The sequence below is a fragment of the Arabidopsis lyrata genome, assembly GCF_000004255.2.
Source record: "Arabidopsis lyrata subsp. lyrata unplaced genomic scaffold ARALYscaffold_3, whole genome shotgun sequence".
Classification (NCBI taxonomy): Eukaryota; Viridiplantae; Streptophyta; class Magnoliopsida; order Brassicales; family Brassicaceae; genus Arabidopsis; species Arabidopsis lyrata.
In genome coordinates this window covers 22772662-22800546 of record NW_003302553.1, presented here as the reverse complement: position 1 = coordinate 22800546, position 27885 = coordinate 22772662, and the positions used below count along the sequence as shown (strand labels likewise).

General features: G+C 37.9%; 6 protein-coding genes and 2 long non-coding RNA genes across 8 annotated transcripts; 5 read left to right on the top strand and 3 right to left on the bottom strand.

The window, feature by feature from the left end:
* The first annotated feature begins 2765 nt into the window (after positions 1 to 2765).
* Positions 2766 to 4917, top strand: LOC9322242 (probable polyol transporter 3). The gene is made up of 2 exons (XM_002886130.2): positions 2766 to 3158; positions 3306 to 4917. Exons 1-2 carry the CDS (start codon positions 2987 to 2989, stop codon positions 4700 to 4702), a joined length of 1569 nt encoding a protein of 522 aa, XP_002886176.2. The 5' UTR covers positions 2766 to 2986; the 3' UTR covers positions 4703 to 4917.
* Positions 4918 to 5098: 181 nt separating this feature from the next.
* On the bottom strand, positions 5099 to 7520 carry LOC110230400. The gene is made up of 2 exons (XR_002333503.1): positions 7380 to 7520; positions 5099 to 7289 (listed from the first exon to the last, which is right to left on the bottom strand). It is a non-coding gene; the product is annotated as an uncharacterized LOC110230400 (long non-coding RNA).
* A 136-nt stretch (positions 7521 to 7656) lies between these two features.
* Positions 7657 to 9367, top strand: LOC9320203 (adagio protein 2). Its single transcript, XM_021032526.1, has 3 exons — positions 7657 to 7975; positions 8057 to 8298; positions 9147 to 9367. Exons 2-3 carry the CDS (start codon positions 8066 to 8068, stop codon positions 9316 to 9318), a joined length of 405 nt encoding a protein of 134 aa, XP_020888185.1. The 5' UTR covers positions 7657 to 7975; positions 8057 to 8065; the 3' UTR covers positions 9319 to 9367.
* Positions 9368 to 10285: 918 nt separating this feature from the next.
* Positions 10286 to 10874, bottom strand: LOC9322241. Its single transcript, XR_002333504.1, has 2 exons — positions 10786 to 10874; positions 10286 to 10671 (listed from the first exon to the last, which is right to left on the bottom strand). It is a non-coding gene; the product is annotated as an uncharacterized LOC9322241 (long non-coding RNA).
* Positions 10875 to 13946: 3072 nt separating this feature from the next.
* LOC9322239 (proline-rich receptor-like protein kinase PERK4) lies at positions 13947 to 17086 on the top strand. The gene is made up of 9 exons (XM_002886127.2): positions 13947 to 14084; positions 14263 to 14915; positions 14989 to 15537; positions 15634 to 15720; positions 15829 to 15899; positions 15978 to 16054; positions 16152 to 16296; positions 16375 to 16536; positions 16608 to 17086. Exons 2-9 carry the CDS (start codon positions 14333 to 14335, stop codon positions 16854 to 16856), a joined length of 1923 nt encoding a protein of 640 aa, XP_002886173.1. The 5' UTR covers positions 13947 to 14084; positions 14263 to 14332; the 3' UTR covers positions 16857 to 17086.
* A 187-nt stretch (positions 17087 to 17273) lies between these two features.
* On the top strand, positions 17274 to 19229 carry LOC9320202. The gene is made up of 7 exons (XM_021032739.1): positions 17274 to 17536; positions 17625 to 17657; positions 17959 to 18066; positions 18155 to 18257; positions 18344 to 18638; positions 18714 to 18768; positions 18860 to 19229. The coding sequence occupies exons 1-7, from the start codon at positions 17393 to 17395 to the stop codon at positions 18926 to 18928; spliced, it is 807 nt and encodes a 268-aa protein (XP_020888398.1). The 5' UTR covers positions 17274 to 17392; the 3' UTR covers positions 18929 to 19229.
* LOC9322238 (protein LIKE COV 3) lies at positions 19113 to 21052 on the bottom strand. Its single transcript, XM_021032740.1, has 6 exons — positions 20662 to 21052; positions 20406 to 20458; positions 20197 to 20306; positions 19945 to 20112; positions 19645 to 19869; positions 19113 to 19544 (listed from the first exon to the last, which is right to left on the bottom strand). The coding sequence occupies exons 1-6, from the start codon at positions 20788 to 20790 to the stop codon at positions 19438 to 19440; spliced, it is 792 nt and encodes a 263-aa protein (XP_020888399.1). The 5' UTR covers positions 20791 to 21052; the 3' UTR covers positions 19113 to 19437.
* A 197-nt stretch (positions 21053 to 21249) lies between these two features.
* LOC9320201 (succinate dehydrogenase [ubiquinone] flavoprotein subunit 2, mitochondrial) lies at positions 21250 to 27561 on the top strand. The gene is made up of 15 exons (XM_021031983.1): positions 21250 to 21362; positions 21578 to 21745; positions 21829 to 21916; positions 22157 to 22303; positions 22418 to 22558; positions 22701 to 22786; positions 22874 to 23264; positions 23339 to 23526; positions 23613 to 23787; positions 23870 to 24040; positions 24124 to 24193; positions 24269 to 24389; positions 24477 to 24514; positions 24687 to 26388; positions 26479 to 27561. Exons 1-14 carry the CDS (start codon positions 21267 to 21269, stop codon positions 24787 to 24789), a joined length of 1983 nt encoding a protein of 660 aa, XP_020887642.1. The 5' UTR covers positions 21250 to 21266; the 3' UTR covers positions 24790 to 26388; positions 26479 to 27561.
* Positions 27562 to 27885: the final 324 nt, after the last annotated feature.

The following is a 27885-nucleotide window of genomic DNA, read 5'->3' as shown; positions in this document are numbered from 1 at the left end:
AAGGTGATCCTCTATCATCTTTCTTATTTGTATTATGTACTGAAGGCCTTTCATTTCTCCTAAATTCAGCTCAAAGAGACGGTCTTATTAGCGGGATTAGATTCAATGATGATGGTCCTACCATTAATCATCTTCTCTTCGCGGATGACAGTTTGTTTCTATGTAAAGCTGATAGGGACCAAAGTTTGGTGTTACAAAAGATTCTCAAGGTTTATGGTGAAACAACGGGTCAAACCATCAATCTTGACAAATCATCTATTACCTTTGGGAGCAAGGTGACAGATCTAAGGAAAGCAGAAGTAAAAGTCTGTCTTGGAATTCTTAATGAGGGAGGGGCAGGCACTTACCTTGGTCTTCCCGAGTGCTTTAGTGGCTCTAAGGTGGAGATGTTGGGTTACATCAAAGATAGACTTAAAGCTAAGCTGTCGGGATGGTTCTCTAGATCATTGTCCCTTGGTGGTAAAGAAATTCTCCTCAAATCGGTTGCTCTTGCGATGCCGGTCTTCGCTATGTCATGTTTCAAACTCCCAAAGACTACTTGTGACAACCTCTCTAGTGCCATGGCAGCTTTTTGGTGGAGTGATTTTGAGGACAAAAGAAAAATTCATTGGCTTAGTTGGGACAAGCTTTGTTTACCTAAACATCTTGGTGGGTTAGGGTTCCGTGATATTCAGCTTTTCAACCAATCGCTGCTCGCCAAGCAGGCTTGGAGACTCATCCAATTCCCGGACTGCATTTTCTCCAGATTTATCAAGAGTAGGTACTTCCCAAACTCTGATTTTATGGATGCTTGTTTAGGTGGAAGGCCTTCCTTTGGTTGGAGAAGTATCATCTATGGTAGAGATTTACTAAAGAAAGGTCTAATCAAAAATATTGGGAATGGTGCTTCCATTTGTGTGTGGGTTGATCGTTGGTTAGATGATGATGTTGAAGGCTTGAGAGCTCCATGGATTAAAAATACCTTCATCAACCCAGATTTGAGAGTCAAGGAGCTGATTGATGAAAGAAGAAGGAATTGGGATTTAGAGAAACTTAACTTCCACTTTTTCCCCGAGGATGTCAATAGAATCAGAATGATTAAGCCTGTTGTTTCTGTTGATGACTTTTGGTCTTGGAAGTTCAACAAATCTGGGGACTACTCGGTTAAATCAGGTTTTTGGCTTGCTATGGAGATTTACAAAGCTTCCTTTCTCCAAGAAGCCTCTGTACAACCGTCTCTCAATCCCTTAAAAGAACAAGTTTGGAAGCTTCAAACTGACCCCAAAATCAAGGTTTTTCTTTGGAAGGTCTTGAGTGGTGTCTTACCTGTTGCTGACCTTCTTTCTCACAGGGGAATGAAAATTGACGATAGATGTCAATCGTGTGGACTACAAGGTGAGTCTATTGGTCACGCACTGTTCTCATGTTCCCTCTCTAGGCAAGTATGGGCCTTATCTGAGTTTCCAGCTCCACCTTTTAGTTTGGAATCTGCCTCTGTTTTTTCCATGATGCATCATCTTCTCATTAACAGAAATAATTTAAAGTGGCCTCCTCAGCTCAGAAAAAGCTTTCCCTGGATCATTTGGAGAATTTGGAAAAACAGAAACATTTTCTTTTTTGAGGGTAAAAGATTTTCTGCTTTAGATACTGTGAAGAAGATCAAGGAAGATGTCGAGGAGTGGTTTTTGGCTCAAGTGATTGAAGACGAGGAAAGAGCTAATCAAGCATCTAGACCAGTGAGCTCTTCTGAGTCTTCTCAGACTATTTCTAGGCTGCCTTGGTATCCTCCTATTAGTGGATGGTTGAAGTGTAATGTTGGTGTGTCCTGGTCCAAGAGAAATAGAATGGCGGGTTGCGCATGGGTTTTAAGAGATGAAAAAGGCCTAACAATGTTTCATAGTAGGAGGGCTTTCTCTAACATTTTGTCAAAACAGGATGCTAATCTGATTGGAGTGCTTTGGGCAATCGATAGCATGTGTAGCCACAAGATAGACAAGGTTTTCATTGCAATGGAGGATGTGGTATTGCTGGGGGCTGTTTTGAGACCAAAAGCATGGCCCTCCTTCAAATTTCAAAGGGAACTCATTCTGGATACTTTGAGACTGATTCCGAATTGGAGATTGATTATTGAAAGTGCTTCAGCAAATAGAGGAGCTAGTCTCATTGCCAAAAGCGTCACCACAGATGGTCGTGTTCATTCTTATGTAGCTTCGGGTTATCCGAGTTGGTTGGGTGGTGTCTTTTGTGATGAGAGAGTTTAATCCTCTTTTCTTGCTTTTTGGGTTATTATAGGTGTGTCTCATGTGAGAGCAATTTTTTGTAAAGGCCTTAGTGTGTTAAGGTGTTTTTGAGATAGGATTTAGTCTTTCCTGCAGGGATTGTGCTTTTGTTATGCTTGTATGTTTCCAAATCGATCAATATAATTATTCAGACGACAAAAAAAAAAGATCACATATGCGTAAACATATAAACCCTTTTTCAAAAAATATGCGTAAACATATATATTACTAATCTAAAGTTATTTTTATCAGTTATAGCTATCCTTTAAAAAAACCAGAAGACTCAACGAAGGTCGTCACAAATTATTTGAAGACCGTGTAAAAAAATATTTATTAAACTTATTTGTGATATTTTTTTTAACTAACGATACTTATGTTTTTAATATGGGTCTAAATATATGTATATATTTAAATATTTCTTACAGTAAACTAATTCTTAAAACCAGTGTCTTGTTTGAGAAACGGTCTTCGTTAAAACACTTCCCTGATAACGATTATCTTTTTGGTTGTTGTCTGAATAATGTTCAATTTTTTGCTCGATCTACTTCTCAGGTATATATATAAGATTATGCATAAATCAAGTATCATATTTTTCAGAAATCTAATTCTCGTACCAGAATACGTGGGCACCCACGAACACTGTTGAACAATGGAAGTTTTTGATCGTCATTTTCCACTATAAATGCAAGTGGTGGACAGATATATTTATGTGTATATATATACTATGAATGGCACATAATCCATATAATAAGCTTTCAACCAAAAAAAAAAAAAGATTCACCATGGTTCATGCTGATGCTCATAATTTTCCCGGGTCGGATCAAAACCCCACTCATATGAACAAGTTCGCTTGCGGGTGTGCCATTGTTGCTTCCATCATTTCTATCATCTTTGGATATGGTAAACATTAATTTTCTACATATCATATAAATATATATATATATATATATATATATATATATATATATATATTCAATGGAATTATATTAATTATTTTATATTAACGAATCTTTTTTCTTTTATTTTGTTATTGTGCGTTGTCCTTAGATACGGGAGTTATGAGCGGAGCTCAGATATTTATAAGAGAGGATCTAAATTTAGACGACACTCAGATCGAAGTTTTGGCCGGAATCTTGAATCTTTGTGCACTCGTCGGATCACTAACGGCGGGAAAAACTTCTGACGTCATCGGCCGACGTTACACCATTGCTCTCTCCGCCGTGATATTCTTAGTGGGCTCAGTTCTTATGGGTTACGGCCCAAACTACGCCGTTTTGATGGTCGGAAGATGTATCGCCGGAGTTGGTGTAGGGTTTGCTCTCATGATAGCTCCTGTTTACTCTGCCGAGATATCCTCTGCTTCACACAGAGGCTTTCTCACTTCTCTACCTGAGCTTTGTATTAGTCTTGGGATTTTACTTGGTTATGTCTCGAATTACTGTTTTGGGAAATTGACGTTGAAGCTTGGATGGAGATTGATGCTTGGAATCGCAGCGTTCCCGTCTTTGATATTGGCTTTTGGTATTACAAGAATGCCCGAGTCGCCGAGGTGGCTTGTGATGCAAGGTAGGTTAGAAGAAGCCAAGAAAATAATGGTTTTGGTATCCAACACAGAAGAAGAAGCTGAAGAACGGTTCAGAGACATCTTAGCCGCTGCGGAAATAGATGAGATAGAGATAAAAGCAGTGAGTGGCGCCGTTAAGAAGAATCAAGGTAAAAGTGTTTGGAGGGAGTTGGTGATAAAACCGCGACCTGCGGTGCGTTTGATCTTGATAGCGGCCGTTGGGATACATTTTTTCGAGCATGCGACGGGGATTGAAGCCGTCGTGTTGTACAGCCCGAGAATTTTCAAGAAAGCGGGAGTTGTTTCGAAAGACAAGCTCTTACTAGCCACGGTCGGTGTAGGTTTAACTAAGGCCTTTTTCATAATAATAGCTACTTTCTTGCTAGACAAGGTAGGTCGGAGAAAGCTTCTAATGACCAGCACGGGTGGGATGGTCTTCGCACTGACCAGTTTAGCTGTTAGTCTCACGATGGTTCAGCGATTTGGGCGGTTAGCGTGGGCATTGAGTTTAAGCATCGTCTCTACATATGCATTTGTAGCGTTTTTCTCCATTGGGCTTGGGCCTATCACATGGGTGTATAGCTCCGAGATATTCCCGTTGAGACTTAGGGCTCAGGGAGCGAGCATAGGCGTTGCGGTTAATAGGATCATGAATGCGACGGTCTCAATGAGTTTTCTATCCATGACGAAGGCGATCACGACAGGGGGCGTGTTCTTCGTATTTGCCGGAATAGCCGTGGCCGCATGGTGGTTCTTCTTCTTTATGTTGCCGGAGACGAAAGGATTGCCATTGGAGGAGATGGAGAAGCTTTTTGGTGGTGGGGGTCCTCGTGGTGATCGCGACGAACTAGAGATTCAAACTAAGAGAGTCAATAATTAGGTTAGACTATCATGGCTATGTAGAATAATTTTTAAATCCAACATGATTTGGCATATCTATTATAAGGTTTTAATAATCATATGTAGTGAACATCGATCGAACCATCTTGGAGTTGTGATTCATTTCGATGGAAAAAAAGTCACAGTGGTTTGTGGAATCATCACCGTATATATATAACCTATTTGGAATGGAAGACATTTTTGAGATTGAGTGTATTTTATATCCTTTGCTTATCAAGCTTTTTAGTTTTTATCTCGCACGGGGTTGAATACTTGATTAATATTTTTGCTGATTAATTAGTTCTAATATTTTTCTTTAAGCTATAAGGTTAGAGTGTAACTGTAATAGAAACGAACAATGGAGGAAAAGTCTTATACCTCACAAATGGTAATGAAATTACGTAAGAAATCATAACTGGTTTTTTTAATATGGTAAGTGTCAGAATGTACACGATAGCTATTAGCCTAGATCATCTCTTAATGGAGTTTCGTGCAACAGATTCAACAGTGGTTTGAAGAAAAGATAATAGCCACCACAGAGATTTAGACTAGCAAAGAAGTTAACATTAAGAGAATTTACTAACCTGATACTTTGCCAAAGCGCACATCAGATAGAAGATTCAATAGGTACCTCTTCAAGAGCTGCACTAGCTAACTCTTGAATTTTCAGGTGTGGCACAAACTCTTCAGCAGCATCCTACATGTTTTGTTAAGAATGAATCACGTAATCTTTATTAACACTCAAGTATCGATACAATTGTTAACGAGAAGAGCTCCAACACATACTGTTGAATCATCACTCTCTCAATCTAGCGACACACGTCACTGAACAAACATCAACAAATGCATAATCTCCCGTAAACAGATACTACAGTTGATATACAAAAGGTCTAAACCAAACTAAACCGGCTCTTCTTCTAAACCAGCTTTCTTCTCACGTGACAGTCTTTGCTCCCACATACTTATCAATACTCCCCCTTTCGAAGACAGCTTTTCCTCAAGCTGAGAGAGTTGAGCTGTTGTACCAACTCCATTGACAGGAACCCAAACGTTGTCCATGGTCTCGTGTTGTCTCCAAATAGAGCTGCAAACTCCAGTGCAGTGCAACAACCAGTATAAAAGAGTGGCTGACACTTCCTTGTACGGACTTCAAGGATTTTCGCCTCTGTTTTGTGTGCAGTCTATCCAGCTTAAGTACACACAACTTGATCAAGTATACAGTGATATGACCTGAATGTATAATCTCCATGTTAAACATCGTATAGATTCCTGGGTCAGGAGGAAACTCTAACCAATGCCAACCAAATAACCATGCCAACCACCACCGAAAATCCACAGCTACTTCCCATTGTCTCAGCAAAAATTTGAGGCTCTGCTGATCCCTTCCCACATTTCTTTGTTTATACTTGAATTTACACTCAATTTAACTTGTGATATCATCTACAATTGAATTCTCCTCCCCATACAACTTGTCACTTTTCAGTGAAACATAGGACATAGCATAAGCATCCACACTGTATGCCTTCTCAAAAATCTTCATCATATCCGTGACAATGAAAACCTGCAACTCTCTTCCATTTCGGAGCAACCACCACAAATTCGTTACTGCATCCGTTTGTTGCCAGAGTCCAAGTGTTGGTAGTGTCTTAGTTCTCCAACAGTGCCACACAGAGAAATAATAAAGCTTGCACAATTTGAATGAAAACAGGCTTCGCACATGATGGCTACAAAACTGAAATTTACCACAAGTTGATATCCACAGCTTTGCAATATACCCTTCCAAAATTTGGTCGCTTGTAGGATCATGTTTGATTGTCTCTTCCCAATATGATAATTGTTCCTCAATCAAAAATCTTGTCTCTAGCGTGTCTTTGAACATGAATTTCCAGGATTTGGAACATTTTGTTGTTGTCTCTTCTGTCGCAAAACATGCTCACTAATAAGCATTTTATCGAGCCGGTGAGATGCAAAAAAATTGGCCTTTACACATGTTGACTGCTCATCATAATCAGCTACTTCTAAGACATCAACAACTTGTATTTGATTCTCTTGACTTGGAACTGCATACGTTTCCTCTGATGGTTTAATCGTATCAGTCATTTCCAAGGTATCAATTGATTCTGTTTCACAACTCTCCAATATGAGAGTCTGCTTCTCAAATCACTTCAGTCGCATCGCTGGCCTCATTATGTGAAATGAATCGACTATTCTCTGAAACTACCGATGTATTCCTGATTTTTATCTTGAAAAATCAATGCTTTTCGCTGACCGGAACCTGTCTGGATCAATTCCTTCTCCTTCTTAGCTAAGTCTGATTCTTGCATTGAATCTTTTTCCCAAACGAAACGTTGGCTTGGTCCTCTAATCTTCATCATTATAACCACCCATTCTAAAGAAACGCTCAACTCTCGCAATCCAACTGTAAATCCCAATGACACAGGCATTTCTATATTTCTAATTGAGTTGCCCCTAAACACCAGGCCTAATGTTGCTATGGCAAGGTTCCGAGTACGAAACATGTACCTGATTGTAAAAATCTTGCGATCTTGTACCCTCCTCCGTCTGATTTGAACCACCAATCTCTCCTACTGGCTCCACTCGTGGACAAGATTGAATGAGATTCACATGGTCAACCAACATCGACAAAAAATGATACCGAAAACCAAGCCAATAAGTACCTCTTCAAGAGTTGCAAATGCTGAACAAGCTTGTTTGTATCCAAGAACAAGAGTCTGCGGAGAAGACCAATAACAACTTTCTCAAACTTATATTGAAATTCTACCTTAAAAACTCGATCACAATTAACAACCAAACCAGACTGTGAAATGTGAATTTGTGTGGAAACAATGGCTGGAAAGCCACTTTTGGGGAAATAAAATGCTGGAATGCCACCTTTATATTTTTATTTTCTTTTACTATTTCTTTTTAAATCAAAATCAGAAGAAATACCCAAAAACCCTTTCAAAAGGTTAACAATTACTCTTCTCCTCTAGAGAGGCACTGAGAAGATCCGAGTCATCGACCGACCAAATCATCTCTCTTCTTCTTCTCCTCTAGAAGTTGGGCGGTGGAGACTTCCATTACCTACAAATATCAGATTCTTCTTTCCTTCGCTCGATTCCATTTCAAAATTTGTTCTTCTGGGTCTCTCTCTTCTCCTGTTACTCAAGAAGACGATTCTTGGGTTTGTCTAAAGTTTTGAGCTTTTTCTCTGTGGAGACTTCGATTACCTACATATATCAGATTCCTCGATTCAAAATCAAACTTTATTCTTGTGGGTCTCTTCTGCTATTGCTGAAGAAGAAGATTTGTGGGTTAGTTTAAAGTCTTAAGCTTTTTTTTTTGGGTGTGTAAGCAAAATCAAATGGAGTGGGATAGTGATTCCGATCTCAGCGGGGGAGATGAAGTGGCGGAGGATGGATGGTTCGGCGGAGGTAACAGAGCGATTCCGTTTCCGGTAGGTAGTCTTCCTGGAACGGCGCCGTGTGGTTTTGTGGTCAGCGATGCTCTTGAACCTGATAACCCTATCATTTATGTTAACACTGTTTTTGAGATTGTTACTGGTTATCGAGCTGAGGAAGTTATTGGTCGAAATTGGTGAGTTTTCTCTTCTTGACTTTTACCTTAAATTTGTGGTGATGATTTTGTTACTGTAGCGAGTCTTTGTCCGTTTTGTGGTATTGGTACGATGTAACTAAGAGAGCTTGTTGAGAGCTATTTTGACAGAAAGCTTATGGTTCTTGTTGATTATATTGGCATATTGTTAGGTATTCTTAGTTGGGAAATGTCGAAATCATAGGATTTGAAATTGGTTATAGAGGAACAAGGCTATAATGTGAGAGTTAGATGTTAGTCTTTGTGATAAGACTTGGAACTTTCGTCTTTGTGATATGTTTTCTTCTCTCATGCATTGTTGAATTAGTATTTCTGATGTGTTTTCTTCTCTCATGCATTGTTAAACTGTTAATATCTTTGCTTCATCACACAAAATGTTATTGGAAATGCGTTCTGTCATATTATATGTCTGTTGAACTTATTCTTATCCTTGTAAAAGTCTTGTGTCCTTAAGGGGGAATGGATCGAAACATGGTTCTTATATCTAGCATGATAATCATGTATCATCCATACATGCTGCTAATGCTGGTAATATCACTTTATACCATATGTGTTAGCATCTTTTACACTTTTTGTTTGTTTGTTTGCTCTAAACTTTGTTTGTTGCTTTTGTTTAGGTCTTGTAAATGCTTTAAACTTGATTAAGGATATCAAAGAAAAATACCCTAGGTCAATGATTCATAGGTTCTGATTTGTTTAGAAAGTATGAAATTTTTTAACGTGAATCTTTTGGTTATGAATCATATTGTATGCAATCGTTTATTTAGGTACAACTGGTATATTTAGGTACAACTACGTATAGGTACAACTGGTATATTTTGGTTTTGTAGTGTTGCTCTGTCAAAGATAGAGGATAAGTGGAAAGAAGAGCTTGATCAAGAACTGGAAAGAAAGCGCACAAGTCAAGTCTGCACGTACTTGTGGATTAAGATTGCACATGACTTATGTTTTGTATTTTTTTTGTATTGTGGATTAAGAACATATGACTTCGTATTTTTGTAAACCAAAAAAATATTTAGATTAGATTTATGTTCAATTGGTTTTGTAGGTACAACTAGTCTATTTAGGTACAACTATGTGTATGGATTACTTATAAGAAAGTACAAATAGATCACTTTGGTACAACTGAGACAATTAAAAATAACATTTTAAAAAACAATTTTTAATAAATTTCAAAGAAGTAAAAAAAAAAAAATTATCCACGTAAGCATCATTTTGGCGGCGGGATATTATTTTTAATCCACGTAAGCTTCATTTTGGCGGCGCGATATTATTTTTAAATCATCACACGTGTGGTAAATTGTTTTGTTTTAAACATAGTTGTACTAGTTGTCCAGTTGTACTCACATGTTCATAGTTGGACTTTGGCGATTTTTGCGTATTTTCAGTTGGACTTTAATAAAAATTAGTAATTTTAAGTTGGACATATGTTGTTACCCTATTAATTATCATCTAAGAAGTTTTCATAATACAATTCATACGAAATCATAATTTTCACCTATTTTGCATCAATAGAAGTGATCACCTACAAAGTGTTCCTTGTACTATAAGGAGTGTTTCATATGAAAACAATAGTATGCACTAGGAAATTGATAAATTCAAGTTTTATTTATTTAAAATTGTTTCTTTTTTAGTTCAACATGTTTTTGGAATCCTTGTTAACTCTAATTTATCGTTTTTCTTATTTGTTGAATACACATACGGATACATTTATGGTCTTAGTTGTACCTTGTCAAAACCTAATTATACCCAGTTGAACATAGTTGTATGAATACGACAAGTACATATACTGATACATATATGGTTATAGTTATAGTTTTAGCTGTACCCAGTATATTTATGGTCTTAGTTGTACTAGTCGGTCCTAGTTGTACCAGTCGAATCTAGTTGTACCCGGTCGAACATGGTTGTACGATAAATACAAATGATTTTTAGTCATCAAATATTCTTTTAATTAATATCATTTATCTTCCACAGGGGCAATGAATTTGGTTCTATTAATCACTGTTAGTGTTGCACAATAAAACAATAAACTAAAGACACCTTGAGAATCCTTAACCACAGAAAAAACTTCTATATAAATGTGCGAACATGAAGTCTACTTAAATTATTTTCTTAATTTTAGAAGAGAAAGCAAGAGAGCATGTCAAACAACTCTAGCACTAGCAGAACCTAGATCTACTTGCATAAGAACTCAAAAAAGTCATCAAAAACACTGTCATCAAACGACGAGAGTGGAGCTATGGCAGCCAAAACCTTTGCCTTTTCTTCCAACAATTGAGCTTCGAGGTCTGAACACTTTCGCTTCACCTTCTCCAAATGAGCTTCGAGCCTTGAACACTTCAACTTCAAATCCTTCAAAACAATACCATTTTCAGTATCAGCTTTTTAATTACACCAAAGACATAAACAAGCATTTGTCTTTATGGATATAAATAACCAAAAAATGTGTAGAATCTATCAAAAAACCTGATCTTTCTTTTGTTTTGGTTCTGGACTTAAGGCTTTCTTCACAACTGAAAACCAACTTTTACCCATTTCTTAGTTTCTTCTTTTCAACGTATCTGCAAATACAAATCACAGAGGTATATATTGTTCAATTAAACCTAAGATTCATCTTTTAATCTGAAACCAGAGCTTTAGGAGAAACATTGATACATGAATACAAAATCAGAGCTTTAACTGGAATGTATAGAACTCACATATTAGAGAGCAACCAAAGTTTTTTTTTAAGGACAAAAAAACTCGGAGAAAAAACCAAACTTTTGAAGCCTTTGTCTGTAGATCAAAAACTCAGAATCTGAGAGAACAATAAATTCAATTTTCAGAAATGCAATTAAAGACAAAGAAACACATAGGGATACTTGTGTAACTGACTAGTATACACGCGTACTTACACTTGGGAAGTGACAATTATTGAAACCCGGAAGAGAAATCCAAAGAATAATAAAATAAAAAAATTCTAAGAACGACCAAAAGAAATGCAAAAGTTAGAGTCTTTGTTAGATTGAGAAACTAAGAAATAATCTCTTAGTTTCATCAATGGCAGAGGAGAGATGAGAACAAACCAATTGCAAGGATGAGACGCCGGAGACGGTGGGCGGCGAGATCGGCGAGGTGAGCTCTGGTTTGTTGGGAGGAGAGGATGCGAGCAAATTTTTTTTTGCTTTTTCTATTTCTTTTTGATTTTAATTTTTAATAGTTAATTAAATAAAAATATTCATAAGGACAAAATGGAAATAACACATACTAGAGTGGCATACAGACTCCAAAATGGCAGGCCAGATTAATATTTCCGGTTCGGTGGCAAACAAGCCTCTGTCTCATTTGTGTGGTTCCACGAAGATCTTGTTCGAAACAATGGCTGGAAAGCCACTTTCTGGTGAAAAATAGGTTGGAATGCCACTCTTCTATTTTATTTTTATTATTATACGAATTAAATATAAAGAGATTTAAATCGAGTATTATGAAAAGACCAAAAAACCAAGTCAATATCCAACGTTAGACCCGTTTCTATATATTTGATCCAAGCCCAATTTTTGAAACTGATTATTGCGATCGAAAGCCCATCCGACCAAGCCCAACAGAGAGATAAGACAAAACAAATAAACGAAACGGTAACTGTTTCGTTTTTCTTTTCTCTCATTCCCGACTCTTCTTCTCCGAAAAAAGAGAAAAACCCTAACTTTTCCGATTTCACATATTCTTCTCCAATTTCTCTCCGATTTCTTCGATTTTTTCTCAAATTTCTTCGATTTCTTCTCGTTTATCTCTGTCGCAGTCGACATTTTGCACCGCCGTTGAAATTCTAAGGGAATTTTGGTATGGCTCGTGTTAAAGACGCCTTAGGTGAATATGAATCTACGGCGGCGCATCCGATAGAACCAGTAGATTCAAGTACAGTGGTCGACCCTACAGAAGAAACCGAAGATCCAAGAGAACCAAAAGATGCTGAACCTGGAAGTGAAACCGTCGGGATGCAAACTGATCCGACAGAGGAAGCAGCAGTTGATGCTTCCGAGAGTCAACCTGGAAACGAAACCGTCGAGTTGAAAAGGGATGATGCTGAAGGACAAGTAGCAGTTGATGATTCCGATATTCAACTTGGAAAAGAGAGTCCGATAGAACCGAGTACTGAAGCAGTAGAGGCTGCAGAGAAGGAACTCGTGGATGCATCAGAGGAAGAGGAAGAGACCGTTACTGCTCAGGTATACATTAGTTTGAGAATGGATTAATGGTATTCAAGGTACAACTAGTTCAACTAGTGAATTAGGTTGTCTTTGAATATGAGTATATATACTTTTGATGCTGGTTCTTGGTATAATTGAATCGGAGAATATATAGGTTTGAATTTATGTGTCTTGATACAACTAGTTCAACCTCTCCCGATTATATATTTGTTTGAATTGTGTGTTTTGATATAAGTAGTTCAACAACTTAAACTCAGCGATTGTGTTTTGAATATGCAGGATACATATGAGGAAGAGGATGATGCTGCTGGTAATGCTGGTGAAGAGGATGAGCATGGTGATGTTGGTACTGGTAAAGATGGTATAGAGGCTGAAGATGAATACGCACAAAGGAAAGAAAATTCAACTTTCCTTAAAAAGCTCCGGGTAAGTGATGGTAAGAGTGCTTCTCGACCATCAACGACTCTAACTCAATCACACATAAATGTTCCTCGCCATGTCTTCATAAAATAGGTTGTTGGTCGGTGAATCTTCAATATGGATCGAAGAAATATGTCGTTTGATCGGTAAACTTGAACTTGGAGGTTCTAGTGAGGCTCCCGTGGTAACCAGGTGAATTGGTGCAACAATATTCCTGCTCCACCAATATTTATAAATTGTCCATAATATCGGTGTATATTTAATAAAGTACGAGGAAATGTGACTTTGGGTTGATGATAATGAAGATGGCTTGATCTGGGTGGGTCTTCACAACGTTCTGGTTAATTGGCTCGTTGGTTTATGATCCTGACTCGATCAAAGATCTTAACATATGTGTTTTTTTTTTATGAATCTTCACTTTGGTTCAATTGTCTGTTGCTCCAATTGATTACGGGAAAAATTAAAGTTGAAGTTTAATTGTTTGTTGCTCCATGTAGGAAAGAGAAACCTTGTTTTTTATTCTTTGACTGCGCTTCTGTTCTTTTTTTTCCACATTTGTGCATCTACTGCTCAAATCTAATTTAGTCATTTCACAACCCTTTAGTTCTTTATTTTTCACTTTATAGTGTTATAAATTTAAATAAATTATCAAAATAAGTTATTTTTCTTTTAATTATACAAAACCGTCAATATATTATTGGTTAAGTCCATTTGGCTCCGTCTTCCCCACCGGGAGTTCGACTCCACTAAATCGCGTTACCCCGCGTAGTAGAGATTGGCTATGGATCGGGCCCTGTCAATCCAAAAATGTGAAGAAAAAAAAATTAAATTGTCAAATCCACATGGAAAATTTGAGGAGCAATGGTATGATATGATATGACGGACTAGATTAATTAGAGATTTTCCTAACAAAGGTAAGATGAATCAACAATACTTAGCTCCTAAGATCACGGAGCCAAAAAGAGTAAAATTAGACCGAAGATTATTACAAATAGTAACTAACACAAAACTGTTATTAAGACAGAAAGAGAGAAAGAAGAGGCATGTTTCTCGGAATGAAGACAGAGCAAATCTCAATCTTCCTTTTTCACCTTATTCCTATAATCATTTTCAGACCAAATGTTCAAAAACTCTCTCCCCTTAATCTCTTCCTCTAAGGTACACACTTTCATGCTAATCTCTTAACTAATTTTGTATTAATCTCTTAAATTTAGCATTACCTGTTTGTTAATTTGTTAACGATCTAACGAACATAATAAGACAAGAACTTGTTCCAAAATTAACACCATTTTGATTATGCTCTGTTTTTTCTACGTTTTGTTATTGTCCTTCTCAGAATAATTGAGTGGTTAAGGGAGAGAAGACGGAGAGTTTTTATTTTCGTTACCGGAAAATTTTGATCTCCGATGGCTTCTTCTCCTGATTCTGCTCCTCCTCCAACAAACTCCAGCTCTTCTCCATCTCCACCGTCTAATACCAATTCAACCACCTCTTCTCCGCCGGCTCCGTCTCCTCCTTCTCCTACTCCTCCTCAAGGAGACTCATCATCGTCTCCACCTCCTGGATCCACATCTCCACCAGCTCAACAAGCTCCTTCTCCTCCTAATTCCTCTAATACTTCGCCTTCACCACCGTCACAAGGCGGTGGAGGAGAAAGAGGAAATGGAGGAAACAGTGGTGGAAATGATTCTCCACCGTCGCGCGGCTCTCCTCCTTCTCCTCCTTCTAGGAGTAATGGAGATAATGGTGGTAGCAGATCATCGCCACCAGGAGACACTGGAGGCTCTCGCTCGGACAATCCTCCTTCTAGCGGAGGTGCCAGCGGAAGCAGTGGAGGTGGAGGAGGAGGAGGAGGAGGAAGTAATACGAATACGGCGATCATAGTTGGTGTATTAGTCGGAGCTGGACTTTTGATGATCGTTCTTATTATTGTTTGTCTTAGACGCAAAAAGAAGAGAAAAGATTCCTTCTACCCTGAATCCATGAAAGGTATAAACATATACACACTTTATGTTTCAAGTTTCAACATATAAAAAGCTTAGAATTTTTCATAAAATCTCAGGAAATCAATATCAATACTATGGAAACAACAACAACAACAACAATGCTTCACAGAATTATCCAAATTGGCACCTAAATGCACAAGGCCAAAACCAACAATCTACTGGTGGTTGGGGAGGCGGTGGACCATCACCACCTCCTCCCCCGCGGATGCCTACAAGCGGAGAAGATTCTGCCTTGTACTCAGGCCCATCACGCCCGGTTTTACCTCCTCCTTCGCCTGCTCTAGCCCTCGGATTCAATAAGAGTACTTTTACTTACCAAGAGCTTGCGGCTGCAACGGGAGGGTTTACGGATGCTAACCTCTTGGGACAGGGAGGATTCGGGTATGTCCATAAAGGAGTTTTGCCTAGTGGGAAAGAAGTAGCAGTTAAGAGCTTAAAAGCGGGTAGCGGACAAGGAGAGAGGGAGTTTCAAGCTGAGGTCGATATCATTAGCCGTGTTCATCATCGATATCTTGTTTCTTTGGTTGGATACTGCATAGCTGATGGACAGAGGATGTTGGTTTATGAGTTTGTTCCTAACAATACTTTGGAATATCATCTTCATGGTTAGACCACTTAAAACTTTTAACACAAAGTTTATTTTCTCTAATCTATAGATTCAAGAAAGTTGTAACCTTAATTTGTTGTTGTTGTTGTTGCAGGGAAAAATCTTCCGGTAATGGATTTCTCCACTAGATTGCGTATCGCCTTAGGTGCTGCTAAAGGACTCGCTTACCTTCACGAAGACTGTAAGTTTTAACATTCACAGTCTCATTTTCTTAACCAATTATGTTGCATAAACAGAGAAAGCTCTGTCTCTGACTAGTGATTTCTTTTTGGCTGAGAAAATGGTGCAGGCCATCCTCGGATCATTCACCGCGACATCAAGTCTGCAAACATTCTCTTGGACTTCAACTTTGATGCAATGGTGATAAACTAGTAGCTGCATTCCGCTACGTTTTTTTGTTAAGAAGACATTGATGACATTTTGCATTTGTTTATTCAGGTGGCTGATTTTGGACTGGCAAAGTTAACTTCTGATAACTACACTCATGTATCTACTCGTGTGATGGGAACTTTCGGGTAAACGTTTTACCGTATGATAAGATTTTTCGCGCCACTCAAGAAACATAACCTTTGTAGACTAATCCAATTTGCTTCTCTGCACAAACATGTGTAGATATCTTGCTCCAGAATATGCATCGAGCGGTAAATTAACCGAGAAATCCGATGTTTTCTCTTACGGTGTCATGTTATTGGAACTGATCACTGGAAAACGACCGGTTGATAATAGCAGCACCATGGATGACACCTTAGTAGATTGGGTATGCATGTAACATATGTTTTGTATATGTTTTCGCCTTTTTTTGCGTACTAATGATCACTATTGATCACGAATACAGGCTCGGCCTCTTATGGCTCGCGCACTAGAAGATGGAAACTTTAATGAGCTCGCAGATGCAAGGCTTGAAGGCAACTACAACCCGCAAGAAATGGCTCGAATGGTGACTTGTGCCGCTGCTAGCATTCGCCATTCCGGGCGTAAACGTCCAAAGATGAGCCAGGTGAATCGAAATTATAACCGCAAAATCTATACTTTTCAGAGAATTAACAAAAAAATGTTTTGCGTTTTCAGATAGTAAGAGCATTAGAAGGAGAAGTGTCCTTAGATGCTTTAAACGAAGGTGTGAAGCCAGGACACAGTAACGTTTACGGGACATCGGGAACAAGTTCGGATTATAGTCAGACATCTTACAATGCAGACATGAAGAAATTCAGACAGATAGCTTTATCGAGCCAAGAATTCCCAATCAGTGACTGTGAAGGAACATCTAGTAATGATTCTCGAGAGATGGGACCTAAAAGCCCTGCTCCTCCTCAATGAGATCGAATCAATGATTCTATAAAGAAGAGATTTTGGGGTTCTGAGAGTAGAGCCAATGTAAGCTTTAAAGCAAAAGCATTGTCATTGCTTCATTGATTGGATTTTTTTATACTTTTTCGACTAAATTGTGTTACGTTTAGATCGTTACGTATGTGTATGATTCTCTGAAACAGATTGAGATTTGATTCAATTTATCAAACATGAAACTACTATTGTTTGATTTTGGATTTTATCTACTACATTCATAATCAAAGTGACAAGCTTTTTCAACTTTGGCTTTATGTTGTTCTTAGTCCTTTACATGCTCTGTTTTCCCCTGTTTTCGTAATCCACCAAATTAAACCGAACTCAAACCAGACTATACCGGGTCACAATTAAACCGGTCCGGTTAAAAAACCCTCGCGTGTGACGCCTACCTTTCCTCTCCTCCGTCATCTCTCCCATTTCTTCCTCAAATCTCTCTTTTCGCGTCAATGAAATTTTAAACCTTTTGAATTTCTTATTGAAAGTTTACATTTTTTCTGTTGAATCCAACTATGTTAAGATTGAGAAGTCTCTTGTCGCTGAAAAGTTCTTCGATTGTAGAATTGTCATCACCAAACGCAACAGAAGCAATTCGTTTCGCTCCATTTCATTCGACGAGTGTTTTGTCGGAGAAATCGAGGAATAACTTTGGTTCTGTAAGATCTTTCTCTGCAAAGATTAGCTTCATCATTCATTGAATCTGTAATTAGATGTTTAATGATCTTACATTAATTTTGGTTACAGGAAAGAGCTTCTGAAGGCGAACGATCTTCAAAGGTAAAATTTTGATGAGCAACATAAAAGATGAAAATTTGAGTAAGAATCCAATTGTTGATGCATTGATCGGATTGGAATCAAGAATATGAATTGTTACATGGGTTTGTATAAAATCTACGATTGATTGTTGGTAGAAATGCAATCCGTATTGATGAGTTCATTTTGTTTGTCTTGTCATGAATTTGATTTTTAGTGTGTGTGTGTGGTCCTTTGTTTATGTGTATATATATATATATATATATTCGTAGTTATAGTTATAAGAGAGTTAGTTCTCCTCTGAAGCTGTGAATGTTGATCCCAGAACTCTTCCATAAGATTCACATGTACTGTTAAGGAGAAGGGTCGTACTAGTGCTAAGAAGACTGTGGATAAACTCCTTTTCCACAGGGGAATTAATGATCCGCTTCAGGTGAATTCTTCATGCCATTGTTGTTACATGGTTTTGTTAGGATGTGTTTGCTTTAGTGTTTATATGTACTGTATTTTCTTATACGTAGAATGAATGGCATTTCGGGCCAAATCCGCTTATCCGGGATAGGCATATGAAGAAAAAGCCTCCGCCTGGCAGGGGAAAGAAGCCTCGGGATAAGAAAACAAAACGTGAGTGGCTTTCTTTTCTTCTTCTTAGTATTACACAACTCTTGCCTCTGTTTTTGCTGTATCCTTTTGTTTGTTTGGTATACTAGGATGGCACAGAGAAGGAAATGCCGATGATGACTTTGGTACTGATGCTAATAATACATTCGAGAACAAATGGAGAGAACGCTGGACAACTCAATCACAGAAGGCCTCATATTCGAAAGACTCGGCATCGGGATTTGAATGGAGAGAAGGCTGGAGCTGGACAACTCAATCTCAAAGGAGCAAAAGTTGGAATAATGAGTCTTTTGATGAACCTTTGAATGTTGGGACTCGATCTGAGAGGACTGTTCTGGGCTTGCCTCTTGATGGTCCCATCAAGATTGATGATGTTAAGAATGCGTAAGTCTTTCATTTGCTTCCAATGCTCCCTATAATCTAAAAAAGAGTGTTCATTGAAGTTTTCTTATTTTGCAGCTTCCGATCTGCTGCGTTGAAGTGGCATCCGGATAAGCACCAGGGGCCTTCTCAGGTATGCTTTTAAACAAATATTGGATTGTTTCAGGTTTTTTTGAAGTTTTTGTATTGATAAACTGTTTTCGGTAATGTGGTGGAAATTGCAGGCGGCAGCGCAAGAGAAATTTAAACTCTGCGTTGATGCATACAAGTCTCTCTGTTCTGCACTCGCTTGACGTTACACATAGGCATTGATGCACCATTTTAGTATTAGTTGATAAGGTTGCTTCTGAAACGATTTCGAGAGATCCACCGGTTTTTAGATGATGGGTTTGATTCATGAGAATCCACCAGCTACAAGATTGCACACCAATGTGTCTCTCATCCTTTTCCAACATTTGATAACAAAAACAAGATATGTGAAAGATTATGCTAGTGCCCATCTCTGAGCTGGTCATAAAACATTTTAATTTAAACACTGATGTAAAAGACAATAACTTAAAGCAATTTATTTTGTACACAACACTATTGAAGCAATTTATTTTGTACAAAAAAAAAAAAAAAATCAAGTATAACTTCTTTTATATTCTGTGTGTCCAAGCTAAAACTAGGCTTAGACAGCACATATCCAAACTCTAAATCTCTTACTCATATATCAATATGATTCCAAAACTTTCCAACATTCTTGTATTAGCAAACGTTGAAGTCACCTAACCAGAGAGCTCCAATTCAGATTTCATCGACTTCACACAGGTGGAATTGCAAAGGTTCCAACTACCGACCTGTGAATAGTCTCTGAGTCCAGCGTTGTTAGTATCTGTGGAATCGACATACCACCCGAGATGACAATTTCTGTGCCAAAAAATAAATAAAAGATTAAACGTAGCAATGAGATCGATTAGTTAAAGCACCAGGAACGTTTTAAGAGTTGCTAGACCAAGTAAAAAGTTACCTATGCCTTCCCGGACTGAGAGATTAGGTCTTATGATGTCCTTTGAGCTAATGAGGAAAATGTCTCCAAGATAAAGATGGTTAGTGGGAACATAGACACAACAGAGTTCTTCTCCACCAGCACGGCCTCGAAGAATCACAGTCGATGTAATGAAACCAAAAGCGTATTCTCCCATATGAGGATGTCTGATAATCGCTACCTCCTTGAATGCTCCTGAGCTTTGATCTGATAACAGGAGATTAACATAATTACTCTTTTTAGTACTTTTGTTGGTTAGTAAAACTAGAAGATTTATTTTACCTGGTGAGATTGCTCCGCTAATTTGCTTAGAAGCTGAGTAGATATAACTTACGAGAGGCATCTTCTTGATAAACCATTCTCCAATACTGAGAACTGAAGCTCCAAGCCATGAAGACATGAATACACCAACCATAAATATGAATGTGATGGATGTCACAAATCCAAGACCTGCAAATATTCTTCATTAGACATGAAGAAACACAAGCGTGTTTAATGTCAATGTAGCTAGAGAGATTAATAAATGAGACTAACCGAACATATTGATTCCGAGATGAGTATAGATCGGGGAGAAGAATCCGTCAACGAAATGTATAAACCACCATGTGAAGTAGAATGTGACGGCGATTGGAAGCAGAATGACACTGGAACAACAGTTTCAAAGCAGAAATGAGAGTACTAAACCCATCCTGAACTAGAAATTCATTCTCATCGACTAAAATTCTAGAAACTCAGAGATTTACCATCCGGTCATGAACTTTTTGGAGGCCCAGCTTCTAATGACTTTGTAAATCGCCTGTTTGTACATAAAACAGAGAATAACTTAACACACAAGTAACTTCAAACCTTAGGTCAAACTTGCAGAACATTTCACAATGTTGATCAAATTGTTTGATTCAAATGTGTAAAATTAGCGTATAAGGGAAATCCTCTGTAATCGTTGTTTCTATCGCGATTCATCGCCGTAGAGATTAAGAAATGAAAGAGAGAGAGAGAGACCTCTTTTCCGGCGACGTGAATCGGAGAAGCGAGAGGAGAAGGCGGAACAGACAAAACGACGTCGCGAGGAGAAGCTCCGGATTTATGCATCGGGATCAATCGTTCTAGATCTCTCTCCCTCGTTTCCATTTACCTAAATCTCAATACCGATCTCTCCAGATTCTCTCACAGAAGAAAATTGCTATTTCTCGTTCTCTCTGAATCGATTCGTCGATCTCCGATGTGTCTTCTTCTCCGGCGTGAGTGAGCAACGAACTACCTTAAGTTAAGAGCATCATGCATTTCTGCTGCTAATGCATACCGAAATATACCGCGGCTGCAACATTATGGGCTTTCTAAAGCCCATTTACTTATTAATGGGCCTCCTAAAGCCCGTTTCATATCATCCGATGTGGCGTTTCGTTATTATTACTGGTGGCACGTTGAGAACACAATTCTCGTTACCAGGTCTAGGGGTAATTTTGGAATTTCAATCAATAGTTTCAAATTCTTTATATCCAAATTGGCACGTTGAGAGACTTCAACGACATTTTCAAATTATTTTAGCCAACTACATAAAACAACTCTTCTTCCATTTTTTGGGTGAATCGTGACAGAGGAGAGAGATGTGGCGGTGCCTTCGAGTTGCATCGTGGAGGAGATCGGAATCTAATGGCGCTTTCATCACTACTCGACTCTCCAGATTCTTCTCAGCTCCTTCGGTACGAGAAATTGCTATCTACCACATTGTTTGAATCCTCGATTTCGTTTAGTTTTTCGCGTTTCTCATCATTTCATTTCATTAGTTGACTAATTTCTTGCTTTGCTCGGATTTAGTTGGTAAATGTTCGATTAGAACACAATTTTTGGTATGATTTTGCGTACTTGCGTTGTGAATGGGTTTGGTTTTGATTTGTTGTGTTCTTTGTGGAAAAAGACAGGGGATAGATCATCGTATACAATCGTAGATCATACGTATGATGCGGTTGTTGTAGGAGCTGGTGGTGCTGGGCTAAGAGCAGCAATAGGATTATCAGAACATGGTTTTAACACAGCTTGTATCACCAAGCTTTTTCCAACTCGTTCCCATACTGTTGCAGCTCAGGTACGTACCGACATATGCGGGTAATTAAGGTAGTATAAGCTTTTGATTTGTTGTTGATTAAGTTATGAATTTTTTTGTTGAAGGGAGGTATAAATGCTGCGTTGGGTAATATGAGTGAAGATGACTGGAGATGGCATATGTATGATACTGTCAAGGGAAGTGATTGGTTAGGTATATGCTGATGATTTTGTACTTAATAACTCAAAGCATTAGACAGTTTTTGGGCTTAACTCTTAAGATGTAACATGTTACTGTGAAATCTAACATGTATATGGTTTTCCTTCACTTATGTAGACACAAGTAAAAATTTACTTCTTTGATACTCTACTAGTTACTTAATTGTCTATGTTTCTATTTTCTTTTAAGTGTAATTTGTGTTTTTTTTTTTTTTTTTTTTTTTTTTTTGTATAGGTGATCAAGATGCAATTCAGTATATGTGCAGGGAAGCACCAAAAGCTGTGATTGAGCTTGAGAATTACGGATTGCCATTTTCTCGAACAGAAGAGGGAAAAATATATCAACGAGCTTTTGGTGGCCAGAGTCTTGATTTTGGAAAAGGTTTTAATCTTGATTTATGGAAATCTCAAGTTTGAAATTGTACTTATTTTATGTGGAAGATTGTTTGCTTGTAACCTTCTCATAATTATTTCTTTATCTCTGTGTTTTATTCAGGTGGTCAAGCATACCGTTGCGCATGTGCTGCTGACCGCACTGGACATGCTCTGTTACATACTCTGTATGGCCAAGCAATGAAACACAACACTCAATTCTTTGTGGAATACTTTGCCTTGGATTTGATAATGAACAGTGATGGTAAGTAGTATTTACTTAGTAATAAGATGGTGGATTAAGATTTTCTATGATCCATCATGTTGCATTATCAATAGTTCTATGTCTTTGCAAATTGATATCTATTATACAACTTCTAAATGCTTTTGGTATATATGATGAGCAGGAACCTGTCAAGGAGTCATTGCACTGAACATGGAAGATGGTACTTTACATCGTTTCCATGCTGGTTCTACGATATTGGCTACCGGGGTAAAGAGAATTTGTTGCTTGAAACGTATCTTTTTCTGGATTTGTGAAACTACACAGTAATGAATCATTATCTATAAATGAATTCAGGGCTATGGGAGAGCTTATTTTTCTGCAACTTCAGCACATACGTGCACAGGAGATGGAAATGCTATGGTTGCACGAGCCGGGCTACCGCTGCAGGATTTGGAGTTTGTTCAGTTTCATCCTACTGGTATATATGGAGCCGGATGTCTCATCACTGAAGGTATAGATGTGTTTCTTGCTGCATTGCTCAAACCATTGAGATTTAGCCAAAAGATATTGGTTCTTAACTTTTTCAAGTTTGTAAATGTAGGAGCTAGAGGTGAAGGAGGAATTCTCAGAAACAGTGAAGGTGAGAAATTCATGGACCGGTATGCTCCCACGGCTAGAGATCTTGCTTCAAGAGATGTCGTTTCAAGATCGATGACTATGGAAATCCGAGAAGGCCGTGGTGCAGGTAAAATTTACCACTCCTTTGAGACTCATTTATAAGAAATTAGCTTGAGCATATGCAACTTTGTTCTTTAACAGGACCTATGAAGGATCACATATACCTTCACTTAAACCATCTACCACCAGAAGTGCTTAAAGAGAGGCTTCCTGGTATATCTGAAACTGCGGCTATTTTCGCGGGTGTCGATGTTACAAGAGAGCCAATTCCTGTATTGCCTACTGTGCATTATAATATGGGTGGTATTCCCACAAACTACCATGGAGAGGTAAACCAAACGATTTTAATTAGTGTTAGAACAAATGGATATGTTCAGTTTTTTAAAGTGTTTTGGTGCATTGATGTGAGTCTCAGGTGGTTACTGTTAGAGGTGATGATCCAAATGCTATAGTTCCGGGACTAATGGCTGCAGGAGAAGCAGCTTGTGCATCTGTTCATGGTGCTAATAGACTTGGTGCAAATTCACTTCTTGACATTGTTGTTTTTGGAAGAGCTTGTGCAAACAGAGTTGCAGAGATTCAAAAACCAGGTAAGCAACATATCTATATGCCTAACTATGCTTCTTGATGCAAGGATCTCTGAAAGATCTCTGCTTTACCGTGTTTGATTAGGCGAGAAACTGAAACCTCTAGAGAAGGATGCGGGTGCGAAGAGTATCAAATGGTTGGACCGAATAAGAAACTCAAATGGGTCGCTACCGACTTCTAAAATCCGCTTAAACATGCAAAGAGTAATGCAAAACAATGCTGCTGTCTTTCGTACACAAGAAACACTAGAGGAAGGTAAACAACAGTGAAACTCATACCTTATGATAAGATCTCAAGCAGTGTTTAAGTGAATTTAATGTAAAAGGTTATGATTATAGGTTGTGATTTGATCGATAAGACGTGGGACAGTTTTGGTGATGTCAAAGTAACGGATCGGAGTATGATATGGTGAGACTTGAAAACGTTATAAACTGTCTTTAGGCTAATTACTTAAGTTCTGTAACTGGAAACATTTCATTTTAGGAACTCTGATTTGATAGAAACTATGGAGTTAGAGAATCTTTTGGTTAATGCGTGCATAACAATGCATTCTGCTGAGGCTAGGAAGGAAAGTCGAGGAGCACATGCTCGTGAGGATTTCACGGTTAGTTCTATGTTCGTTACATAACAAAAGTTGTCTTAGTGGAAATGTGGATAACGAAAAGAGACTTTGGTATGGTTGTTTTTGCAGAAACGAGACGATGCAAATTGGATGAAGCACACATTGGGGTAAAAGTTTCTCTTTTGGAGTCTTTAGGCCATAATAGATTTAATCATACACTCAAAAGTATATTCATATTTCATAGTTAAAAGTAAAATTGTTAGTAACTGCTTTAGCAATCGAGAAATGTAACTAATGGTTGTGTGTTTTATATATATATATATATATATATGTTGAAAGGTATTGGGAAGAAGGGAATGTGAAATTGGAGTATAGACCAGTGCATATGAATACATTGGATGATGAGGTTGACACTTTTCCTCCTAAACCTCGTGTTTATTGAGATTTCTTTTTTCCCAAGAGCTTGTGGTGAGCTCGAATTCACTTTTCTCTATAATAATCAAATGTATTTAAATTTATCTTCCCTCCTCCCATTAATAATTAACTGTTATAGGATTAGAGAGAAGTGAAATATTTCTTTAAGAAAAAAAGAAGAAGAAATGTTTATTTCTGAAAAATCAAAAGAGTGTGGGATTATGTTGTTATTGTTCTCATTTGTTTCCAGAGGCTATACGTACTATTACTTGACCTATCACAGACTTTATACTGTATTTATACAATGTGTTACACTATTCATAAACTTTTGGAAAATAATGAAATTTTGGTTGTCTTTTACGTTGTTTTCTGTAATATTGTTGATGGGACCAAAACGTTTTTGAGGAATTTGAGAATATAGCACTCACTTTTTTAGCTTGCTTTGAGGCATATGTAATTTTGGAAGGAGTCTTTTTCAGCAAACAAATTTTAATGTGCAAATATCCTCATACCCTCATTTGTCTATATGTCCCTCTCATTTACCTTGCTCACATGCACCTTTCTTATTGCCTTCTCTATGTCATTAGATTAATCATAAACTCGAAGTACATGTTTCATAGTTAAAAACTTAAAATGAGTTCCAAGATTTTTTCTTTGGGAAGAGAACCTCAAACAATACCCTCCGATCCGACGGGACTTTCATTTTAACATAATTACATTTTTTACTCCGTCATCCCGCTTTTGGGTACTGAAAAATAAGCAGGGCCGTACCTGAGCACAGCGAGGTGAAGCTGTTGTTTTGGGCTCCCAAAATTTTAGATATTTATTATTTATAAAATAGGTCCCCAAATATATTTTATCTTTGTAAAAAGGCTTCAAATTTTAGAAAGTACTATAAAATCCTTAAAACTTTTTTAGGCCCCCAAGATTTTAGGGCCGGCCCTGAGTATAAGGTACTAACTACTGAAAGTAAATTTCATACAAGTACATAAGAATCGTATCATGACATGTGAGTTTTGAACCTAAAGCATTTTTACATCTAATGAGAGGATGGTAAGCAATGGGATATACTGGAGCAAACACTCCACCGTAATCTGATTCTCAGTCAAAAAGGCCACAATATTATACAGCCCAATTAATATCTGTAGCCCATGAAGCCCAAAAAGTCGCAGAAAATTAAGTGGATTATTTTGACATATCACCATATTTAATTTCTTTCTATTTTTTTCATAAAGCAGACCGCCTAGCTTTAAATGAATAATGACCCGAAAGGCACGCAATGTCCCACGCGTTCGAATCTGAACCGTTGATGATCTTATCTAACCGTTTAATCTCGACCGTCCATTCTCCAAACCCTATATATAAGAGATGAATCGATCTTAGGGTTATCTCATCACCGCCTCCATATTCTTACGCGTCTTCTTCTTCCTCCCTCTTTCGTCAACGTTTTCTTTAGATCTAGCTTCTATGGCTACGAGTCTGATCCTTCTCGCTTCTAATTCCCGTAGAGATCCTCCCAATCTACAAAACCGTACCGTATTCTCAACGGTTTCGTAGATCTGATCGGTGATTCCATGGTTGACGACGGATCTCTGCCTTACATCGTCAGATCTGGCTTTTTCTATAGGTAAAAACTTACCTCCTTGTACCGAGAGATTCTCTTATGTTCGTTTCTAGAATTTTGGTTACATAATCGCGAATATTGTTCTTGATCTAGCCTTGGATCGTCCTTTGCGGCTTCTTCAGATGCGAGATTCTTTGAATTGATCGGTGCGGCGTCCGATTCTGGATACAAGGAGGCCAATCTGTTGCAGACGGATCTGTGTATGTTGGATTGAAGTGAGATTAGGGTGTAGAAGATGTTTTGTTGGATAGCTAATGGCTTCCTGATTGCATCTTTTGTCATCCGACCTTTGCCATGTCAGGTGCGCTTGCATGGCAGGTCAAAAAACTGATCCTCAATAAAAAAAAAAGATTTTGTGGGTTTTGGAGAGGAGATCGCACGGGTTATTTGTTTTTCCCGGGATCTCTTCTCCTATGTGTGTCTTGCTTCTGCTCCCTCTCTCCCTTCCCTATCTCCCTTTACAGTTATTGCTCATATATACTTAAAAATCGATCATAAGCAGAGCTAGTGACTAATCTGGAGCCGTGGGCGATAACAAATCTTCTTGCCCGACAAATCGAGAGTCAAATCAGGCAGGTACTCATATACTTACTAAATTGAAATCTCAATAATCAGCATTCTCAAGAGTAATTCCGGTTCTGAATTATAAATATGGTTTGCACTCTTTTAATTATGGTAATCCGGCTTCACAATGTTATCGTTTTATCAACTCAGAAAATTTCTTTTTTGTTGTAATTGCGGATATTTAATACATTTAACGATCAGTATTATAAATTGAATTATATAGTATAAGTGGATTTTGTATTTGTAGTGTATTTTATTAGTTCATGTATGATTTAGCTTTTTAGAATGTGCGAAAAGGACATTTGTATTGCTCTAGATTGAATATCTGTAACCACCGGTCCCTGTAGAAAGTATGAAGCTCCGGTAGATTATGGGATTGGAGTAGTGGGCATCAAGTAATTTCAACAAGCTGACGTTGCCTTTTTCTGAAAGGTATCTCGATCAAAGAATAGTATATGCTTGTGTACTAAGCCAATAATTGCGGTTATTCCCAAGTTTATTACATTTGAATTTTTGGGTATTTTATTATTTGTCATGTGGAGGGATAATTCATTACATAAACTATTTATCTATTTAATAATTGTTGCAATCAAGTTGGGTATTTTATTTTTAGTTATGAGATCGCGTGGTCTATTGATAACGTCATTTAGTAATACGCTTGGTAACCTCCATAAATAATTCGTTAACATCTTTAATGAAGTTCAATTGGATAACCTTGATCAAAAATTGGAAATTCTTCTAAGGTTTGCTGTCATTGGAAGATTGGTTAAGTGTAGTAAAAGTGTTTAGAGTCAATGTTGGGCCTGTGGGCCGGTTTGGAAGAATGGTTATTATTATAGATCTGTAAGCTCAAAATGGTAGAGCGCTCGTATACTTCTGGTGGACGAGAGGTTGGTGGTTCGAATCCACCCAGTTCTTGACATTCTTGTTTATGTA

Excerpts from the sequence above, each read along its gene's own strand:
- LOC9322242 (XM_002886130.2), top strand. The coding sequence starts at position 2,987 with ATGGCACATAATCCATATAATAAGCTTTCAACCAAAAAAAAAAAAAGA. Across the intron at positions 3,159-3,305 it reads TTCTATCATCTTTGGATATG|ATACGGGAGTTATGAGCGGA; the intron begins GTAAACATTAAT and ends CGTTGTCCTTAG.
- LOC9320203 (XM_021032526.1), top strand. The coding sequence starts at position 8,066 with ATGGAGTGGGATAGTGATTCCGATCTCAGCGGGGGAGATGAAGTGGCG. Across the intron at positions 8,299-9,146 it reads GAAGTTATTGGTCGAAATTG|TGTTGCTCTGTCAAAGATAG; the intron begins GTGAGTTTTCTC and ends TTGGTTTTGTAG.
- LOC9322239 (XM_002886127.2), top strand. The coding sequence starts at position 14,333 with ATGGCTTCTTCTCCTGATTCTGCTCCTCCTCCAACAAACTCCAGCTCT. Across the intron at positions 14,916-14,988 it reads CTACCCTGAATCCATGAAAG|GAAATCAATATCAATACTAT; the intron begins GTATAAACATAT and ends ATAAAATCTCAG. Across the intron at positions 16,297-16,374 it reads ATGACACCTTAGTAGATTGG|GCTCGGCCTCTTATGGCTCG; the intron begins GTATGCATGTAA and ends TCACGAATACAG.
- LOC9320202 (XM_021032739.1), top strand. The coding sequence starts at position 17,393 with ATGTTAAGATTGAGAAGTCTCTTGTCGCTGAAAAGTTCTTCGATTGTA. Across the intron at positions 18,067-18,154 it reads GAATTAATGATCCGCTTCAG|AATGAATGGCATTTCGGGCC; the intron begins GTGAATTCTTCA and ends TCTTATACGTAG. Across the intron at positions 18,769-18,859 it reads AGCACCAGGGGCCTTCTCAG|GCGGCAGCGCAAGAGAAATT; the intron begins GTATGCTTTTAA and ends TGGAAATTGCAG.
- LOC9322238 (XM_021032740.1), bottom strand. The coding sequence starts at position 20,790 with ATGGAAACGAGGGAGAGAGATCTAGAACGATTGATCCCGATGCATAAA. Across the intron at positions 19,870-19,944 it reads TAGCGGAGCAATCTCACCAG|ATCAAAGCTCAGGAGCATTC; the intron begins GTAAAATAAATC and ends TCCTGTTATCAG. Across the intron at positions 19,545-19,644 it reads CTCAGTCCGGGAAGGCATAG|AAATTGTCATCTCGGGTGGT; the intron begins GTAACTTTTTAC and ends TTTTTGGCACAG.
- LOC9320201 (XM_021031983.1), top strand. The coding sequence starts at position 21,267 with ATGTGGCGGTGCCTTCGAGTTGCATCGTGGAGGAGATCGGAATCTAAT. Across the intron at positions 22,559-22,700 it reads TTTGATAATGAACAGTGATG|GAACCTGTCAAGGAGTCATT; the intron begins GTAAGTAGTATT and ends TATGATGAGCAG. Across the intron at positions 23,788-23,869 it reads TGCAGAGATTCAAAAACCAG|GCGAGAAACTGAAACCTCTA; the intron begins GTAAGCAACATA and ends GTGTTTGATTAG.